Source organism: Podarcis raffonei, chromosome 7, assembly GCF_027172205.1.
Source record: "Podarcis raffonei isolate rPodRaf1 chromosome 7, rPodRaf1.pri, whole genome shotgun sequence".
Classification (NCBI taxonomy): domain Eukaryota; kingdom Metazoa; phylum Chordata; class Lepidosauria; order Squamata; family Lacertidae; genus Podarcis; species Podarcis raffonei.
The window spans coordinates 56,055,317-56,077,432 of record NC_070608.1 but is presented as its reverse complement, the minus strand read 5'-3'; the positions used below and the strand labels follow the sequence as shown (position 1 = coordinate 56,077,432).

Here is a 22,116-nt window from a genome sequence, read left to right as displayed (position 1 = left end):
GCAATATGTAGAGGTTCGACAAGCTTAAATGATATTTATTGTTTATAGAAAGAACTTGAAGGACACTTTCTGACGGTGAAATCAATGTGAACTAAGTTGCCCCAATTGAGTCTGACTCCAGCCCACTGTGTTTGGAGCCTGGAGACCTAAGTTCACATTCCGGCTCAGTTGCTATGGTCCACAGTTGGTTCTGAACCTAGAACCATGGGGATGTCAAATTCGTAGCCTGGCCCTAAGCAATTGTCCATGAAGATAACTCTCAGAGGGAGCTTAGTGCTTATTATCAGATGCACGGAAAATACAAAGAGAGATTTTGCTTAACTGAGCTTCGATGCAGCAGATGAGATTAGGTTTTTGCAAAGCACATTCGCGGAACAACAAAAAATGCTTTTGGACTTGGGGGAGTTAATCAGTACACAATATGAGCAAAATATAGGTCAAGTGGCAGTGTGGATGAGCCAGGATCACTGTAGCTCTGTGATAGAGAACATACAGATTCAACCCCTGGCATTTCCAGTTAAGAAAGACCCCTGTCCCAAACCCGGGACAGCTATTGTCAGTGAGTAGACAATACTGAAAAAGATGTATCAGCCATTTGGCCCTGTTTGATGTATTACAGTATTTTAATATTTTTTTGGAAGCTGCCCAGAGTGGCTGGGGAGGCCCAGCCAGATGGGCAGGGTATAAATAATAAATTATTATTATTATTACTATCAGTTAACTTTCTATGTTCATTGGATTGTTGGATGAGGGAGTGCTCCAGATGAACTAAGATCAGAAAAGGCCAAAGGGTGGTTTCTGTGAACAGAAGGAAAACTTGGAAAAGGGATGAGTAGAGAGGAGAGGCTCATGCAGCCATTAGCCATATAGATAAGGGAAGCTGAAGATCACAATACTTGACTGAAAGTTTAAACTGTGGGAAGGTTTAAATTATCATCATTGGGATCATTGCATTTTTCTAAATGAAGAGGACTGTTAGTAGTTTGATCCCTTTATAAATGTTAACTTTTCTGGCAAAAGCAAACTGTGCCCTTCCTCCCCCTGCCTGTGTGGGCCCACTTGATTATGCAGTGTGCAAACAAAGGCATTTTGAAAAGCTCGCAGAAGCTCAGTGCAAATCTTCTTGCTCTTCCCCCTACACAATAGTCAATAGGACCCAGAAGGGACTATGCGCTCTGGTGCTGTGCTCCTCGCAGTCCTGCCTAAAGGGGTATTTGGGGACATGCTGGAGTGCATAATAGGATCTCTGCAAGGGCCTTCCAGAGCAGATTTCATCCCAGTCAGTTTGATCCTTAGCACAAACTAATTTTACTCAGGCTAGAAGACACAGTTAAGGAAATTTGCCATAATGCATGTAACAAGCTTGCTGTTAGAAACAAAAAACAAAACAAAACCCTTCTGATATGACTTAACGCAGAACACATATTTGCATGCCCTTGTTGAAGAGGAACATTTTCCTTTGAACTCTAGTTTTCTAAATTTCCTCCAGCTATAGATACTATTGGATGTGCTTTGGAGTAAGTGATGTGTTTGTGGGTTTGGCCCAACACACTTGACCAGTTTCCCATATGAACTGAGCATGTGCCCAGAAATATACTCCAGAATATTCTTTGTTTAATAGGGGTTCCATGGAAGATTTTCAGGGTGCATTAAGCAGCCAAGTGTTCCTTGAAAGCACAATGTCTGAAAACCACTAATCTATAGAAACCATTGGCCATAAGAAACTCACCTCTCCTTCTACTCTAGTCATCACAATAATATAGAAAATGAGGTGAAATGTGTTTCTTCAGTGTTCATGTAAAATTGTAAAATGCCTTTAAAATGAAGTTTTACAAAACTGCATTTTGAATCATGGATGATCTATGATTGGTACCTTTGATAATGTAATTTGGTTTCTAGCTTATCCTTTCCTAATAATTTGGGGCATATACAATAAGACTAGAATCATTCCACCACTGTGAAATCCTGGTTGCATGACAGGCTGAATATTTTTTAAATGCACACTTTTCCAGAAACTGTTCATTCTCAACATTGATGAACGTCTGGGGAAAGAGTGTTCCACAGTTGTGGGCAATCACTAAAAAAGCCAGCCTCTCTCTCTGTTTTGCAGAGTTCCATAAATTATGCATAATCTGCAAAAGTTCCCTTTTCCATATTTTTGGGGACCACAGAACTCAAAGCAATGGAAATGATTAACACTGTGTGGTTTACTGAATTGTGAGGTGTTTTGTTAAATGCTCCCCCATATTTAGCCTAATGGAGACAGTCCCTCATTTGACTTTGCTGTTGCCAGTAGCTTTCATAAAAGGTATGGTCACACTCCACCCAATCTCTGAGCAGTGCAAGATTCTAGGGATACCAGCATCTGTGTTTCTTTTTGGGCACAGTGGAGTCTGTGGTGTCTTTATGATATATGGTTTATCTTCACATATATGCAACCTGAACCTATGATGAAGGGGTTCACAGCATTACTCCCCAAGAGGTTTCTGTTCCTTTCTGGACTACAGCCCTGCAGCCTAACAGCAAAAAGCCATTTCACTCTGACCCGTAACTTCCTCCTGTCAGCTTTCATCACATTGTTTCTCCTAAGTTTTTATGGACTCTGCTTTTTCTAACACCAGCCAAAGCCCCACTCCTTTGATGTGCTCATGGATTATTATCCCCAGGCCATTACATCAAAGGAAAACAGTCAGACTCCATTACTTTTTACACTTGTCTTATACTTGTTGATTCCACGGGATTAGGGATGTGTGGCACACAGCTTAGCACACAGAGTCTGACTTAATGAGCCTTCTCACATGGTAATTTCAGAGAACTAACAGCCCCTAACACACATCTTAAGACAAATAAGTCTGACATCCCATTTTAACATACTAGTTCTAATTAAGCCCCAACATATACCAAACACAGGCTTTTTTAGCACCCTTTTAGAGTATGTTAAAGTGAATGGCTTTTAAACTTTTCATTTGTATTCCTTTAGAACCTATGTTCTGAAACACAGTGGCACAGTTCAGATGTGAAATTCTTCGGCTGATAAGTCATGGTTCATTGACCCACAGATGAACCATGTTCCTGCATCTCTGCCTTCTCACTCAATTCTTTATCTTTTCCCTTAACACACTTCGATTCAGTGCTTCTGTAGGGATGCGGGTGGTGCTGTGATCTAAACCACTGAGCCTCTTGGGCTTGCCAATCAGAAGGTCGGCAGTTCGAATCCCCGCGACTGGGTGAACTTCCATTGCTCTGTTCCAGCTCCTGCCAACCTAGCAGTTTGAAAGCATGCCAGTGCAAGTAGATAAATAGGAATCACTGCGGTGGGAAGGTAAACAGCGTTTCCATGCACTCTGGTTTCCATCACAGTGTCCATTGCGCCAGAAGCGGTTTAGTCATGCTGGCCACATGACCTGGAAAACTGTTTGGACAAACGCCGGCTCCCTTGGCCTGAAAGTGAGATGAGTGCCGCAACCCCATAGTTGCCTTTGACTGGACTTAACTGTCCAGGGGCCCTTTACCTTTACTTTACCTTTTCAGTGCTTCTGTCCAGGAGTTTGGCAGCAGTAATTAAACTGCAGTTTTCTGGTCAGGATGTCATAGGAAACAAAGATTTAATCTGCTGGGACAGCAGTACCAAAGTTAGGCATATTTCCAAATCAGCCCCACTCTAAAATGTTGGATCTGTCAGTCTTTGCTCCTGCTATACTTCTGGATCAGAGGATAGTATCACTTGCTATTTCCTCACATATTTGAAGAGAATGGAAAGAGGAACCTAACAATGTAATGGCCAAAACTTTAATGGCTGCTTTGATCTTGTTGGTAACAACTCCCAGAGTATGAAGACAAATGAATATACAGGTAAGGTTAAAAAAGATAGAAATGTGTCACTTTTGATGACAGGAATGGATTTTCTACAGGGAAATGTTTTTACATTTCAAAATTAATTAACTGCACCAAACAACTCTCTTCTCCACAACTTTTTTTTGCACACAGTGGCTGTTTCAATCTAATATTGAAGAATTGGGGTTTCTTTTAGAGAGCAACAAAACACTTTGAAATAGAATGGAATCAAACAGCCCTTAATCTCGAAAACTCCTTTCCATCACCAATATGATCATGACGGTGATTGTTATTACAATTTTGCCTTTTCTGGAAACCATTCAAAGACAATACTTTCGACAATATATAATTACATTATATAAAATGCTAAAGTTGCCACAATAAAACATGCTTGAAAGCTGCAGTCATAAAAAGTCCTAAGAACAGGAGGTAATTAAATGTTTCAAGATCCCAGCCGATCTACAGGGAGAAAGTACTTTTGGAGGCAGTGCCAAAAAGTTCCTATCTCTTTTTTACTACAAATGCCTTGGTACTTGAATCAGAGAAAAGATGCAGGAAACAATGTGTTAGCCAGGAGTGAGCATGGACCAATGGTACCAAATAGTATGGGAAACAGCCCATGGAAAAATTAACCAACTGAAACTGACATGGGGAGAAATAGAAGACACCCTCACCCTGGTATGGCTCCCCTTTATCACATACACAGCCCAACAAGACAATGACAAAAATCCACCAACAGCATACAAATCAATATGGCTAACCTGATCCAAAACACCCACCCACCCCACTCACACATGAAAACAAAGACCACCACAGCCAACCACAAATGAACAACCACATCCTAGGCCAACCCCACCCCAACCTCTCTCATCACCAAAGGAACACAAGTGAACAGCAAAGAACCTGCACAAGCAATGCTGACACCAAACCCTACATATAGTAAGTAAAATAGAAACATCGCCACCCGACCCCACCCATCTTTCCGCCCTCTCCACCTCTTTCCCCCTTTCTTCCTAATGTCTCAACAAATGAAACTGATTTGTAAAAATGTTACATGGGGGGGGGGGAAATATGAGACGCACACTTTTGTAAATCAAGAAAATCTTTAATAAAAAAACAAACAATGTGTTAGCCACTCCATAGCTATGGTTTTCACAGATAAAAAAACATAAAACCCATCAAATAAAGCGAATAAAGGTTTGTTTGTTTGTTTACTTACATCTAAATAATGTATTTAGGTTAGGTATCAACATTGATTTATTGAATCACAGCTGGAATGTGCCTGCAGTAGTAAAACAGCACAGATGCACTTGCCTATGTTGGGCAAGGTGCTCAGTATTTGAATTGGTGGTGGCCAAACAAGAGGAAATAAAAGAAGTAAATCCATTGTTGGCTTCACATGTCCTCCTATAGACCAGGAATGGGGAACCTGTGGCCCACCAGATGTTTTTGGACTACAGCTCCCGTCATCCCTGATCATTGGTCAGGCTGGCTGGAAGTGATGAGAGATACATATGGGAGAACAGCATACGAAAAAATAAAGGTTAGACACCTTAGAGCCCTGGAAGCCATGATCCTCACTTGAGATCAGCAAATGGGAAAATTATTATTATTATTATTATTATTATTATTATTATTATTATTATTATTCCCATCTGACTGAGTTACCCAAACCACAATAATTAAAAACACAATAAAACATCAATCATTAAAAACTTCCCTGAACATGTCTTGTAAAAGTCAAATAGTCTTTCCACTTGCCATCACTTCAATTAGCACTGAAAATAGCATGACATTTGAGATCTGTTGCTAAGATAAGTCTTTTCTCTTCTTTTTTTCTTTAAGCTTATTACAGGGAAATAGCATGCCCACTGCATATCTCCAGCACATAATTTCTCTATAAACTTGCATAAAGCATAAGCAGCGAGTTCATTATTATACTGTGGACATCCATCTTAAAGAAGTTGATTTCCTCTCTGCAAGCCACTTTTGTTCCACATAAGGCTGCCAACCCAAAGTTATCATAGGTGTTCATTAATAGATTTATGACATGGAAGACAGCTAAGCATTCCTTTCCTGAAGCAACTCTTAACAGTCTGTAGAATGAATGCTTATATATCTTCATTTGAACAATTCACTTTCAGTAAAATAGGAGGCAAACTTCCACAGGGGGGGGGGGAAGGACGCAGGGGGAGGGGGAATATTACATTTTCATCATGCCACATTTTGTACTCTCTGTTGTGTGAGATGCTTATAGCTAAACAAAAACTATGTTCTAAACACACAAAGGATGGTTTCTGCTTGAAAGGTGTGGGTGCCTTGACAGAATTTATTTGTTGAGAAAGCTTTGGGGTTTTATTTTATTTCTTGGGTCTCTGCGGGGTTGTCTGGATGTGTGCCACATGCTTTTCATAGATTCCAAATTTCTGCCATAGCAAATCCCACTGGCTGCAACCACAGGCTTTTGTTTCCTGTTCCTTCTCCCCCATGACCCTCAGTAATCTGAATCTATGCCAGACGTACTTGGAAAACAAGGAGGATGTGCTGCAAACTAGGCCCACACTACCAAATTCCACTTGAGAGCCATTGTTCTACTTCATCTTGACAAATCAGCTTGTGCCCCAGTGTGTGAAAATACATAATAAAAATTGAAGTAACTTTTAGACCATTATCAACTAATTAAAAATATATATAATATTTTAAATGTAAAATAAACAGGTGTTAAGTTCACAGACTACATTCCAGAAAAAGTGTGTATCATTTAATTACATTTTTATGTTTCTTTGGTAAAGATGCTTATGTACTCAAGGAAGTCACAAAGCATGTCAAAACTTGCTTTTGCTGTATCAACATGATGGTGATTTTATTTATTTTATTTTTCAGTTTATAGCCCACCCTTCCTCACAAAGAAGCCCAGGGTGTCAAATCTGGACTCTCATTTTTCCAAACTAGTGATGGAGCAAATTCCTTCATTTGGGTTCCAACTTTGGAAAATCAGTTGGTTTACCAAGCACAATTCCTTTCAAGCCACATCTGACCCTACCTCATCAACTACGAGACCTCATATTTCCCCCAGAACTTTCCCCCATGGGCCTATGAATCCTCACTCAACCAACTACTACCTGCCTCCCTCCAGACCCCTTCCTCACCACTCATCCACTTACCGGCTCTATGTGGGACAGGGAAAGGAGGTGGGGGTTCTCTCTGGCCTCTCCCTTCCTAGGGCCAGGCACAGAAAATCTGGTAAATAGGAGCTTCCAAGTGCTCCTGGAATCTAGCTTTAGCCATAGCAGCATGCCATGAGTCAGAGGAAAAGTGGGACCTTTCTCTATTCCACTGCTAGAGAACCAGGAACGGCAATTAAGTGGGTGGGTGGGCGTTTGGAAGCTGGTTGGGTGAAAAGTAGGGAGTGACTGACTTCTCCCTCTCAGATGAAAAATTGAGATTGAGGAAATTGGTGGTGGTGTTTGAGGTAAACTTCATGAGCCACCAATTCCTGAGCTAAGAGTTTTGGCAACTTCATCAATATTGTGCTCCGTATAGCTAATGCAAACAGACACTGACCACTTACTTCACAACTGTACAAAGGTTGGGTACAGATTCAACCTTGCATTTCTCCATCTACTGCATCTTCAATCTGTCTTCATGGGAATGTTCAGGTTTGATTGTCATGGACAGCCGCCCTTACAAGACATTTTCCCCCCACTTGGGTTACTGGCAAGGCTTTGGGGTCAATTCTGGGGTCAATCTGCACCATTTGGTTCTACATGACTTTTAGAACACTCTGGCAAGAGACACTTCACAGGATATTTCAGCACATCTTCAGGTTTCATGAAGTAAAAAATTGTTCTGCATAACCAAAGATACTTTGCATTGTACATAGAAGCCCCTGAAATTCTATGACATTCCACAAGTATTCTCCATGACTTTGAAGTGTTTTGTTTTTTTGGCTTTTAGTACCCATTTAATAGAATCATACTTCATCTTTGAGCCACAGAGAACAAAGTGTACTGCTCTAAAATTCCAACACTGCAAATCCCACAGGTTTCACAGATAAAATTGCATTAACCATTTCTTCAGAGGAATTCATTCAAAGCATGATAAAATTATGTTGAACTTTTGCACTGAAGTGTATTTAACTCAGGAGATTGGAAGAGCCTTAATAACAAAAGGAAAGTAAGAGATAACAGTTAAGAGCAGGTACTCACGGTGTCCCTACGAATCAAACTGTGTGTAATTAACTTGAACAGGGTATATGAACAGAATGGTTTTCTTATTCTGAAATAATGAGTCAGACAAAGCTCACTCAGATGCAGTGATCAGGACTACTTCAAAGACCAAGAATTGGAGACAAAAGCAGTGGCTCATTGCGTTTTAATATCTGGCAATTTTAATACATATGGTTTCAGTTCTGAAATTATTCTAGCAATGTTGGATGGAACAGAAAAAAACTTAAACTACATTTAGAAAATGGTGCATCAATCATATTTGTGAGGGTTTTTTAAATTATCAAGCCTGGCATTAGGATGTCCCAAAATTATGCCTCATGCCCCTTCCAACAGAAGAATAGGCACATTAATAAATTTATGGTATATAATGTATGGACAAAGAGCAGAAATTACTCATATATATTTGCATGGGTTAGTACACAGAAACACACATACAACCTTGCCCAGTCATATAGCCAGGAATAATTGTTAAATAATTCTAGTATTCTGCATACCAGCAACCTATGGCCTAAACAGAAGCTCTGTAAAGGGACTGCACTTTTATTAAGACATTTGCTTTTAAACATGATGCTGACATAGTAAATGTTTTTTGGGGTGCCCGGAATCTTACCTAGACTGGAACCAAGTTTGTCCCCATGCTACTACGTTATTGTGGTGGCCATTGAGTGGAAATGTATTGGCAGGCCTGAGGCCTTGTGTTGCCAACCTCTCATCAATCAGGCTGGTCAAAATCTATTCCTTTTTACTTTATCATTTTATCTCTGCTACTCTGCAAGTGCAGGTAAGTACACCTATAGTTGTGCTGTACCTTTTAAAATGGTGACACTCCACTGTAGGGAGCAGGAGAATAAAAGCTCTCAATACATATTATCCTTACTAAAGAAAGGCATAAGATGTTCTAGCTAGTATTGGGAGAAGCTCCTTTTGTGGCACAAATGCTTTCCTTTGTTGGCCAGAAATAAATGCATTCACTGACACAAAGCACAACTGTTGTAAAAATATTAGCATGCAGATGCTCTGGTGTTTTGTTAATGCATTTAATTAAAAACAATAGCTTCATTGTTCTGTCCGTTCCCCCCACCACCCAGGAATGAATGTGTATTATGGCATAGAATCTTGCCAGTGTTGATGAATAAAATTCCTTATATTGTGTTGGTTGCTCACAGGGTCTTTATGCAGGAATTAATATCTGATTTAATTCCAATCTCAAAAAGTCTTGGGACAGCAACATTTTCACAGAATTGCAAGGGATCGACCTCTTTACATCTCCACAGTCAGCGACAAAGTTGCTAAAGTCCAGACAAGCGACAGAAATGTTGCTACTAAACACAGCCCTTTTCCGTTTTTAATTACATTCATTGGTTTCTTTGGAAACTGTTATCCCTGTCACTGAGGCCAAGCAGGTATGACTGAGCTCAGACCCTGCTGACGGTCTAAACAAGTTGGGGGGGGGGGGAGGACATGCATTCAAATGCAAAAGTACTCAAATTCCCCCCTCCCTTAAAGAAAAGAAAAAGTTGGTTGCAAATTTTTAAAAAGCTGCAGTTTCAGGAAAAGCAATAGTGCGTGCATATGTGTCAATGGCAACAAAATATGAACGCAAGTGCATATGTGTCAATGGCAAGTGCATATGTGTCATGGCAACAAAATATGAACGCAAGGGTTGCGACAGGGATTACCAGAAGTGATGAGATGCTGTTGGAATCTCTGGCAGTCTGCTAGCAGCAAGGCATAATCCCCAACAGAAAACGTGACAGAGAGATCAGAAAGCTGTTCTGTTTGCTTCATCCAGCCCAGCTTTCCTCTCAGTTCCTCCACCTTCTGCCTCTTCCTTCTGCATCAGTTTTAAAACACTGTCTGCCACAGTGGCTCTCTATCTCTGCTCCAGTTCTGCCAGAGCACATGTCCTGGCCTTGGAACATTCTTCCTGGCACGGAGGACCTGTCACCAACAGTAGCAGTATTCTGAGACGGGCAGAGGACCTTGAAATTCTTTATACTTTGGGCTCATAAGAAGAACCTGGCTGGATCCAGACAAAGGCCTGTCTAGTGCGGCATTCAGCCAGATGCCTAGGGGAAGCTTTCAGGCAGGACATGAGTGCAACAGCCCTCTCCCACTGCTGTCCTCTGATTCTGGATCCTCTGGTTGTAGTAGGGATCAATGGGTTTATTGAATCCCCTTTCAAAACAGTCCAAGTTGGTGGCCATCACTGCATCTTAGGGGAGCATAAACCATCCATGGCAGGAAGGAGTGTGGTGTACCATTTGTCATGAATCACCCACCATTCATTTTCATTGGTTGACCCTGGATTCTAGTATTGTGGAATTCCCCCTTTTTCCCTAAACAAAAAGCCCCAAACTTTTTAAGTTCCTCATTGTTACGCTTGCTCTTTTCTGCACCAGTGGCGATATGATTGCTTGTGCAAAACACGTGTCAATTCCAGACAGGTCATATGAGGACTGAGTACCACTTTTTTGTACATGTGTGAACAATCGTTTCCCCCCACAAAATCTGTGGTTCTCCTGAGCCTGCTGATAACACCTCTCCTATGTGTGAATAACGTCATGTTGTCTACATAGGTCTGGCACTTGGAAAATTGAGAATCATTGTTAGCATTTACAATAATGGTGGTGAATCTCTTTTTCCTCTGAGTAAACTGTTATGCCAGAGTACATTTGCTAATAAGACTCACCCCCAAATGAAATCTGTCCATGTAATTATTTCTCATCATTGCAAGTTAGGATGGATAGTGAAGATGCATATTTGCTTATTTAAAATGTTACTTAATGTCTATCATCAGAAGACTCTAGGGTCTGTACAAATGTTTGAATAACCAGATATAAATACAATTTTAAAGCAACAGGTAAGTATAATATATGACAAAAAGCAAAACTTAAAATAAAAATCACCTCACCTGGAAAAAAACCTGCAACTTAAAATGCCAGGGCAAATAGCAGACTTGCAGTGGCAGTACCAGTGAGGGTATTCCAAAGTCAGGGTGCCACCACAGAAAAGGCCGTGTGAACACTTAGTATATTTCTACTAAAGAGGGTATTTGAAGCAGGATCTCTCCAGAGGATCTTAATACCTGGGCGGCCTGGTATGCAAAGAGGGGGTCCTTCAGGTATTTGGGTCCTAAGCCATTTGGGACTTTAAAGCACCAGTGCCATAAATAGGACTCAGAAATGACTAGTCAGCCAGTGTAGATTTTCCCAGATACTTTTCCAGGATTATCATGGTCCAGAACCTAACAGAGCTGTTTAGAGGATACATTTACACTTATGCTTGCCTAGCCTAAACGTTAGGTTATCAGTCATTACAAATTTGTTCTGATACTCTCCTGCAAAAACAGGGAAAGCAAAAGGGTGCTTTGTCTTGTTAACAACTAAAGACCTTTGCCTTTCTTCCAAATACAGGTTTCAGTAAATAAAATAGGCATGCACCAGCCTGACAACTCTTCTTTCCTGCTATATTCTGATAAAAATTAATATATCTGTACTGGAGCTGGTAGAAGGCAGTTCTGTTGCAACTGCACATAATCTATGGACTTTGTGTGAAGCAGCAAACCCAAGGCAAGGGGAAGAAAGCTGCATTGTTCCAGCTCTCTGTTTTTCAGAGGCCTGCATTCATATCTCATCCTTGTTGTTTGCAGGAGAGGCAGATGTGAACCAGAACAATGGGACCTCCTCTAAGAGCACAGCGGTGACAGACTCCAAGGGCGCAGCAGACCCAAAGAATGCCTGGAAGGAGGCCAACCCAGCTGACACGACTGGTCGTCCCCATTTGGTCCGCCTCTTTTCCCGAGATGCCCCAGGGAGAGAAGACAACACCTTCAAAGACCGGCCCTCTGAATCAGATGAGCTACAGACCATTCAGGAAGACAGTGCAGCAGCTTCTGAGAACTCGGATTTGATGGCTTCACAGAAACGCTCCTCTTTCCGGCATGGATCCAAACTTGCAACTGCAAGTACAATAGACCATGCTAGACATGGATCCCCCAGAAGATACAGGGAACCGGGTCTACTTGACTCACTGGGCAGATTCTTTGGAGGTGACAAACATTATCCCCGGAGGGGCAAGGTGAGCTCAGAGGAAAGGAGAACAGAATAGCTGCAATGAAGTCAAGAATTGTAAAAGGATGGGTGGGAGGAAACTCAAGAGAATGCAATAACCTCCGTAGAGCAACAGTTGACTTAGCCTTCAGAATTGTGTTTATCCATTTCTAATGTGATAATTGGCTGTTATGACAATTTTAGAAATAATGCATTAGAGAATGTTACTACAGACAGTCCCCTTTTAAATTGACCTGAACTTCTAATTACCCCTAATCCTCTTCTAACCTAATGCTGGGATTATTTTACATCAGGATGTGATGCTCTGAGGCTCCCTTGGGGAGATTTGTTGTTAGCTGGTTGTAAGTAGTACCTATGGTGGGAAAAGGCTTGGTGTTCTTTTGAATTTTTTCCTCCCCATCAGTGATATTTTCCTTGCAATGTTTCTCAAAATCTGACTGGAAAGGAGTCACAGAAAGACAATTGTTTACAGCAACTCTGTGATAGCTTTATAGACACTGACTTTAGTTTAACGTCTGTTGGCTTCATGTCTGTTTATGACTCTTGATGGCATTTGTAACCCCAGGCTGTGTCGTGAGACTAACACGAAGCTTTGTGAAACCAGGGGACAGCTCGCCAACCCTAATGCCTTTTGTTTCTTTTCTGATGAGAGAAACAAAACAGAACGCGGGGATTGTGACAAGATCAGACCACATCTGTATTAACTTGTGCTTTTTCATGGATGAATGTTTGAAGGTTCGCAGTGCAAATCTGTGCATGTCTAGGCAAATGTGTATAGAAGTGCTGCCTTAATAAAGGAAAATACTTTTCAGCTAGTTTGGGGGATGTCAGTAGCAAAAGCACTGCCAATGCACACATATAATTGTGTACTGTTCAACAGATGAGAAGTGGAATGAAGCAGGAGAATGGTACACACATTTGAAGAGGGGAAACCAGTTCCTTCACTGCTGTTAATGTATCATTGCAGTGTTTGCTAAACCATTTGGCTACTGGCTGTTATATTTTGTATTTTTATAGCTAACATTTTTGATCTGGCAAATGCTTTTGAAGAGTTAAAAACTTCTCTGGGTGTAAGGGACAGAGGGTCAGTGGTAGAGCTTTGCATTTAGAAGATCTCTGGTTCAATCCTCAGCATCTCCAAGGTATGGCTAGGAAAGACCTCTGCAGAGCTGGTGCCAACCACCTTATGTAGACATTATTGAGCCAGAGAGACCATTGACCTGACTGGGTATAAGGTAGCTTCACCTGCTGCTGCAAGAGAAGTCATTGTTATTAAGTGCTGATGTCCTTTCTCTCTTCCATCCACCCTGAGGCAAAGTTCACACTTGATTTTGCTCTGCCTATAATGAAAGGTGTCTTTTTACATTCTCAAGCACTTGCCCACTGACTCTAGTTTTTTCCCCCCTTTCGTTTCAGAATATTTTAATAAAACTTTTTTTAAAAACCCATTGCAGTGCACCTAGTTCTTAAATGCTTTAGCAGTGATCAGAGACCATGAGGCAGATCAAAAAATGAGCTTCTTGGTTGGTAGTAGTCACTGATACTGGTAGTTGGGCTAGTAGTTGGTCCAAAAGGTGAGACATTCCATACTCTCTTTTCAAATTAAAGTATCGATTTGCTTCACTCTCCAGTCCTGGGCAAGTCACTTAAGAGAAAGTTGGCAGCAATTGTAAAAATAGCCAAGCAAGTATAGTTGGCTTCAGTTCAGTTTAGATCAATTTCTAAGGGAGTTTGCATCATGACAGTATTGCCCTTGATGACCAACTAGCTCAAATCTGGCTCAAACTGAAATTGAAATGTTGTGATGTCACAAAACTGACAGGTATAGCACGAAGACACTATTTCTCATAGATTAGGAGATCACTAAGGGATGAACCTGCACCTACAATAAGCAGTCACTACATGTTCTGAAATGTAAGTGATTCAAAAGTATTCATTTCAAGCATTTGGTGATAAGCGATTTACATCTGGTTCAGACTGTGGATATTTCTGTATTTAGCTATAATTGTGAAATCTATTTGTCTGTTAGGAGTGGAGTTGCATATAGATAGACACTCTCATGTGAAAAATCATCTTTTGTATTGTTGATCCTAGCACACTGCTGTAGATTTTCACTGCCACAATTGGTACATTTATATCTCCATAACTCATAGTCCAGTGCCTACGGAACAAAACTAAAAGGTTATGAATTATTCCAAATACTATTTAGCTGCAACAGAACAACTGCTTTTTAAATGTTGACTTGCATATATCTTGGCCAGTCAGTGAAGAACTGGCTGTGCCATTGTGTGACAACATTGTGCTCTCAGAAATAATAATGCTGGTAATGAACAATATCTCCTGGGAATTCATTTCAGGAGACTTTCAATGCTGGAAGTTAACTCAGCAAGTGCCACAAATATTTGTTAATACTAGCTGTGCATGTGTGTTTTTAAGGAAAGCATAAAGTTACTAGTGTCATTCAATCGTCTTGAATAGTATGGGTTTCAGATAAGAATTGTTACTTCATTATTATGTCAAAGTTGCTGGAAATGTAGGTATATGTTTTTCCTCCCTGTATTTAAAAACATAATGATTGCTAATTATTGTGTGTAATAGTAAAACAAACACTGATGCACTTTGAAAGTGTCCAGAAAAAGGTTTTTTAAAAAATAAAAATAAAAAAAGCTGAGGCAGACACAGAAACTAAACCCTGCAAATATACTTCATCACACACTCAAAGAGTATCTTTGCCAGAGACAGGAATTATCACCAACTGAATGTAGCTGCTGATAACCCTGCCTTTGAGTGTGCACCAAGCCAACATGGTAAACATGCAACAGTGTAGAACTTAGGTACATGGAAAGGGATATAAAGATGCAGGGTAATGAGATAATGGAAAAGGTCTTTTTCCAGACTTAGAGGATATGCTCCCTAGGGTCCGTTGGTAAGGATTCCCAAAGCTCCAACTAATTATGTAACAGGAGCTGGGGTAATGGTCAGGGCGTTGTTCCAGCCTCCTTTCCCTGTCCTGCAGTGCTGGTTCATATATCTGATCTGCCCACACTTGTGTTGGAATGCAGCAAACACAAACATCTTTTTGTCCAGAAAAAGCACTGACATTCAGGCAGAGAGCATGGTGAATTCCTTGTGGAGGCATATTCTTTTCTTCTTAACATCCATGGGTGAAGAATACATGCGTGAATAACGCTCCCCTTTGTTTAAAGAGAGGAGGAGGAAGGGGAAAATAGAAGAATGCCTGTCTTGTTTTCGCCTCCCCTGCCTACCCTCTCAAAAGACAGGTTCTCCATTGCTCTGGTATTTGTGATGCATCAGGAAAGGGTGGGAGAGAAATAAAATGTACCAATATGAATGTATGGATATATTGTCTCTCCTTTGTGGCAGAAAACATGCCACCTGTGTTCCCATGGTTAGTACCCATGCGCCATCTATCTATCTGTATGTTCAAGTTGGTGGGTTCATGTGCAATGCACACATACGTATACAGGAATGAATTGTGAACAGATCTTTATAAAATTATTCTTATTTAAAATTAGGCAAAACTTGACACTTGACTTAACTTCAAGTGAGTCTCTCTGGTGGTACTTCTCTTGGTACAAGCCAAGTAGTTGCAGCATTAAAAACAAACTCGCAGTCACAGCCCTGTTGTATAACCCAATTAGTACAGCCTTTGATGAGGTAGCAAATAACTACTGGACAAATTGTGGACTTTGTAAGGGATGTTTTCCAGCACAGTTATATGTCAGCTAATTAAAAGCCTGTCTGTTTTCAAACATAACAATCTGTACTCTGAAATATTACAGTTTTCAGAATTGCAAAACCCAATATATATTAGGGGGAAATCCATTAGATTTAGTGCCAAAGTAAATTTACCAGCCTGTTAAGTATTTTCCAGGTTTAGGGTCACAATTAGTACACATTGTGGTAGAACATGCTTAAATACCTACTCAACAGATGCATTAGGCAGTTATGCCTAAGTTGTATCTAGTTTGTTCCAATTCATCAGACTGAGAATGTTTTTTAATTTGTAATTACATCTTCAAGCTATTGCATATTATTTCCAGCTATAGCGCCTATTCTTCCATTCACGGTTCCTACTTTCTGATGTTTCCTTACCAAGTACTAACTAGCCATAAATAATTCTTTGATCAGTTTTAACCCTTGATCTAACACAGGGGATGGTCCTAAACATTTCCACTGGTCTAGCTGAGGTAGAGATTGCCAGTGTGATGCTTCTGCAACACTGAATCCAGGGAGCCTGATTTGGGGTTGTTGCATTGGCGCAGCTGTCAATCTGGCTGTCAATACTGTACAGCCTTCTGAAGGGCATATTATAAGCTACTGTATAAAACCTTGCAATCAAGCTGTTGATAACATTCACCACACTATAAAGCAATGACTTGAGCATACACTTCCTTGGAATGAATCTCCAATGAAGTTTAAGGCAACCCCCAATGATGGGGAGATAAGGCATCAGCCACAAGAAAAATGGGGCAATAATAAGGTCTACAGAACTGGGAGTGATTTGATTAAAAAACCACAACAAACCACAACACAAGCACTGGTCTGGAGAAACCTGCTCAAGATGCAGATTCATGCAGATGCATCAATTTTCTGAAAGGAGTACCTTCAGCACCTTCTATGGACATAGCACCATCTAGGTCAGGATTTTTATAACCCAGGAAGGACTTTTTGTTTGTTTTGTTTTGTTTTGCTTTGCTTTTAATGCTGCATCCCAGCATATAAAACCAAGAGATGGGTCTGGAGCTTCTGAGACCAGTTGAAATAGTTGATCATTAAAGAAAATGGTGAAATAGTGTAAAGTGTTTGCTTGGTATAAAATTGAGCAGGAATCAAAACAGCAAAAAGTATGTTTATTTAAAGAATCATAAGTTTCTCCTAATTTGAATGAAAACATGTCTGAATGTTACAGGCATTAATCAATTTCATCTTTCTAAGCTGAAATATGCAGGTGCCTTATGTTCAAGAACAGGACCCCACTATAGCAAGCCACTATTAAACTAGGAAGTCTAAACCATAGTTCACCATTTCATCAGAACTGGAAAACTATGGTTACCAATTTTGCAACAATCTTAAATCTTAAATCATGGTTTAATTAAGAGATTTCCTGGCTTTATCATGACTTGCATGGTGATGCAAAGGGGTTCTGTGTGTGAGTAAAAGGCTCAAGTTCATGCATATCTCAACTTGATAAACTGAGATGTGATGGTCAGAACCAGACCATGCTCTTAATATGTATGAAATGTTTTGCATATGAAACCTTTGGAGGAAATTAGCCACATCAATAATAACTTGTATTTTTCACACTTAATTAAGAGTATTTCAATGTGTCTATCTAGTAGTCTGAAGGAAATTATGTATTGTGATTTTTTTTTCCTTTTTACAAGTCTTTGTTGTGTCTAGGAGAATCATGTCATACCTACTGTTTTGTACAACTGTTGTATAAATTGTAGCATTGTAAAATATATAATTGATGGTACTAGCGTCCTAGAGTCTGTAACACGACATGATTTTGTTTCAATATTTGACCTTTGTCTATGCTTGAACATTGGTAATGCATTTATTAAATAGCTTTCACACTGTTAAGTGGTGCACTAATTATTTAAGCTTAAACATTAACATCTGAACCTAACCATCTTTACAGACTGTATTGTGACTTGAATTGTTCATCAAAGTGCTTGTTCATCAAAGCTGAAATGAATAAAATATGGGGGGGGCAGGTAAGCACATGCACACCATTTGAATGGCAATGCCTATCAACTTGGGGGGGGGGCTCAAATATTTTATTGGGAAGGATAAAGGGACCTCAGCCACTGGGAGTTGGCTCCTGCGCTCTCTAGCAAGAATAATCAGCCCATCCCTTGGAAGAGGTAGAAAGCAAGAAAGGATATCAGAAGGAGAGAGAGAGAAAGAGAGAAGGGGGAGACAGAAAAGAGAGTAAAGGAGAGGTCCCACTCACTTTTGTCTCTGGTCTTGCTCACTGCTAGCTTATACCCAGCACATATCCAGGGGAATGCCCTTGATGGAAAAAATGCACACCCCTGCTCTACGCTAAAGTGAACTCGAACCAAATTTTAGCTTCTTTAATTTCATTGGGAGAATTAAGGATGCATGCAGTTTTCCCACTGAGTGGACCATGGATCAGCACATAAGAAGTGTAGGCAAGAGGATTAACTCATTAGTCTGCAGGTGCCAAAATGTTCTCTGGGAAGCTTTTCTTTGTCTTTACGCAAGAGAAATAATAAGCTCCCAATAAGCAAGGAGTATTTTTCACAAAGATTCCCTTTTTGAATTGCCATTTGGGCATTCAAATATTGAATAGCATTCAAATTGACGAAGGAAGAAGATGTAGAACTCACCCCAGGGAAATATTAAGCATATGTGCCAAATGGGCAGGCTGGGCAGAGCAGAGCAGGATTTTTTTACCGCTAGATGATACAATTCTGCTTACTCTCTAATAAGGAGAGTTGTTGCTCTGTTGGTTAAAAAAGGAAGAAGACAAAGATACATAAGGTCATGTTTTCATTAAGCCATGCTGTTAATTAAGCTATGATGTAAATCAGGCTCCACTTTGTTGTATGCAAACACATTTTCAATCAGCTCTCTCAGTTTCTTTGATTTTTATATACCTATAAACAGCCATTGCCACATGCTAAATAAGCGACTAATCGATGTACAATACTGCAGACATTTCTCCAGCCCAAAGTGGGATGAAGAAAAAGACTGAAAGAAATGTTTTTACTACCACATTTGGATCACAGTAACAGAGGCTGTGTCGATATATCTGCTAGTTCGAGGAAACATTTTGGCTTAGAAAGTAGCACTAATGGTATGGCTGCTGTTAATTATTAAACTCTATGATGGCATGATTTTTTTCTGCTCTGCCCTGAATGCTAATTCGCTATACCTAAACTGAAGCTGTGTTTTAAAAGATTCTAAGGTCAACATCTGAGTAAATTTACTTGGAAGATGGTCAGAATTAAGCTTGGCTGTCTAAAACACAGGTTGCTTTTTCAGGTGAATAGGTCCTTGTTCCAGCAATGCATATAATACTTGTTTGTGCAAACAGAGCCACTTAGAAGGATGAATTTTAAAACTGAGTTTGGGTCTGCACTGACAGCTCATAAGCAAATGAGCTGGAAAGCAAGCCTTACTTCTTTTTAACCACACATTTTAGACAGAACTTGAAAATAAGTAGAAACCATCAATGCATGTTTTTAAATGTTTTATGTTGCTGCAAGAGGCGGCAACAGTCAATGACCTGCCGTACCTGTGACTTGGCTCCATGCCACACTGGGTAACATTTAGATAAAACATTGATATGGGAAGGACATATTATGTGGCTTCCAAATCCTGCTTGGCTGACCACTCAAAAGCCCTGTAAATTGGTCCATGGGGAGATGTGCTACTAATGGAGCTGTTTCCAACATTGTGAACCCATTCCACATGCATGGCATCATGGCTAGAGTGTTGGACTGGAGACCTAGGAGAGCAGGGTTCAAATCCCCACTCAGCCATGAAGCTCATTGGGTGACCTTGGACCAGTCACCATCTCTTAGCCTAAGCTGCCTCACGAGTAGCTGTGAAAATGACATATGGGAGCTGAGAACTATGGACATTATCTTGAGATCCTTGGAAGATAAAGGTGGTATATAAATTTAATAAATAAATAAAATTCCTTACTGAATTGGACTCATAAAAGACTTAGCATGATAGGTTGTTTGTTGTTGGGTTTTCAGAACCTTTCACTTAGTATATTTTCTTCATGTTGTGTAATCCCAATTCCTATTGTCCTCCTTATTTCCCCTCCCCTGAGCTTACTGCATTTGTGTATGTTAATCACAACTGAACACTGTTAATAATAGATATAATAGGAGTCCACATATGCACATTTGTCATTCAACTACTCATGGGCGTTGCTGTCTGCCTGAATATGTAGTGTGTGTGTTGGCTACCTGACACCACCTCTAAATAACTACTGTGAAGCCCATACCAAACTTTTTCTCACAGTACTCAAAACAAGTGTGGAAGTACAATTTTCCTGTTTTGCAAGAAATCAAAAACTTCCCTCTTGCCTAGGTTATTCTAAGTTAGTACTATTTATATAGTTTATAAATGGTGTTTCACCAGAGTCAATGGGCTGGATTTCCCTTCATGCAAGGCCATGTATTTAGCGATATGATATGAATCTAACCTTGTGATTAGAGTCCCATCAAGGAACCCCTAGGCAAAAAAGAGATCCTGTCCAATTAATATTGCAATTATTGTTGCAACTACTGAATCTAAAGACTTTTCCAGTTAGTATGCACATCCAGTTCATGCCATCCATCTGCAGATTGCCACACAAGATGACTGTATGTTTATGTATGTCAGTCTCAATTGAACACTGTTAATAATAGGTATGGAAATCACCTGCAAAAGGGTGTTGAAACTTCCCTTTTTGTTAGATGTACATTTATTGTAACTAGGAAACGCCATCTGCTGGTTCAAAATCCCTCAACAATGCCTTAAAATGAAAGAAGCAAATGCAAATTGTTTCTGTTTCCCATGTTAATTGCCTTTCAGATGCCTATATTAAGTTAAGGGCAGAGGAAGATTTTACATATGTAGGGTCTGATACCCACATAAATGTATAGTATAGAATTGCTATATCATGTTTATATAGCAATTGTCACTGATCAACAGGCAAAAATGTCATAACCCATAACTGATTTCATGTAGTCAAAATTATTGTTCTAGACCAGTGATTTGAAAATATAAAGCAGCAATGAAACAATATACTCATATTGTTTTTGATTTGTTGGTTTTTTTTACACAGAGCTATTTTTTGTAAGCTTCCTGAAATTGTAGCTTCTCTTGTTAGGATGTTACTGATTTTCCTCATTTTTACTGACTATCAGTAGACTTTATTATTATTACTAACAATTATAACAACAAACAACAACTCTGAACTGTGGAGATAACAGTAGCAAAGAAAGTAAGGTATGAGACAGGACACTTTTAGAAGGAAAAAGCAGGGTATGAAAAGCTGTACCCACTGAAATCCCATCCTCTATACAACCATTACAAGGCTTCCCCATGATCTGTAGGCCTTCCATGTGATGAAAAACATAGTGTTAGATTGTAGCTCCTTCTGAGTTGTAGCCGGAGTGGTATATGTTGGTATGTATGTGCCAGGGAACAGAATCAAGCCATTGAAATGAAGGCGAGCCATGTTGTGCCTTGAAATATAGTCCAACTACATTTGTAACATGTCTACCTGACAGAGAAGTTCTGTTTCACATTGGCAATGGAGGAAATGCTACAGGTTTCTTATGTCAGGAGCCACTCCACAGGATAGCAGCAACCTGTTGCTGCATTTCAAGTTCATGTATCAGTTCCCAGAAGAAATTGACAGGTAGGCCTCTGGCACTGCCAGACGGACGGGATGAAAGTAAAAAAAGGAAAGGATAAAACAATGTGGTATGACACTTACTTTCTTCCCCAGTCTGATAGTTCCTTCACTGACATTTTATAAGAGCTCCCAAGCGTGGAGTCACCCCACCACTCAATTCCTCTTAAATATTAGCTTTCATTCACCTGTGCCTGCCTGGTTGCCTTGGTAATTCTTGTTGCTTAGTAACAAGAACTAGGACAGGGGATTGACCTATTGTCTCTCATATATTTCTAAAGAAATAGTTTTCCACTGGATTTTTTTTAAAATCTTTTTTGTATCATTAAAAATACAGGGTGGTATTCAATGCTAGACTTACTCAGAGGAGACTCATTAAAGTTAATAAACATGACTGACTTAGGCACATTACTTTCAAGATGTCTGCTCTGAGGTCTTAGTTCACTACAACCACAGGCACACATTCCACTTGTCATTGGCTTGTGATATTGTAAACATCCTCGACTTGTGAGCAGCCTGTAACTACTGTGTGAAAGGATCCTCGAGTCGATGACCCTTCAGTCTGATT

At 40.0% G+C, this 22,116-nt stretch overlaps 1 protein-coding gene across 3 annotated transcripts in view; it reads left to right on the top strand.

Annotated features, from left to right (window-relative positions):
- Nucleotides 1-22,116, top strand: part of MBP (myelin basic protein) — a 104,197-nt gene that overhangs the window by 64,808 nt on the left and 17,273 nt on the right. For all 3 annotated transcript variants that reach the window (XM_053396681.1, XM_053396680.1, XM_053396678.1), the window contains one exon: nucleotides 11,716-12,143. In XM_053396681.1, the coding sequence (XP_053252656.1) occupies nucleotides 11,716-12,143 (428 nt within the window). The remainder of the gene's footprint in view (nucleotides 1-11,715; nucleotides 12,144-22,116) is intronic.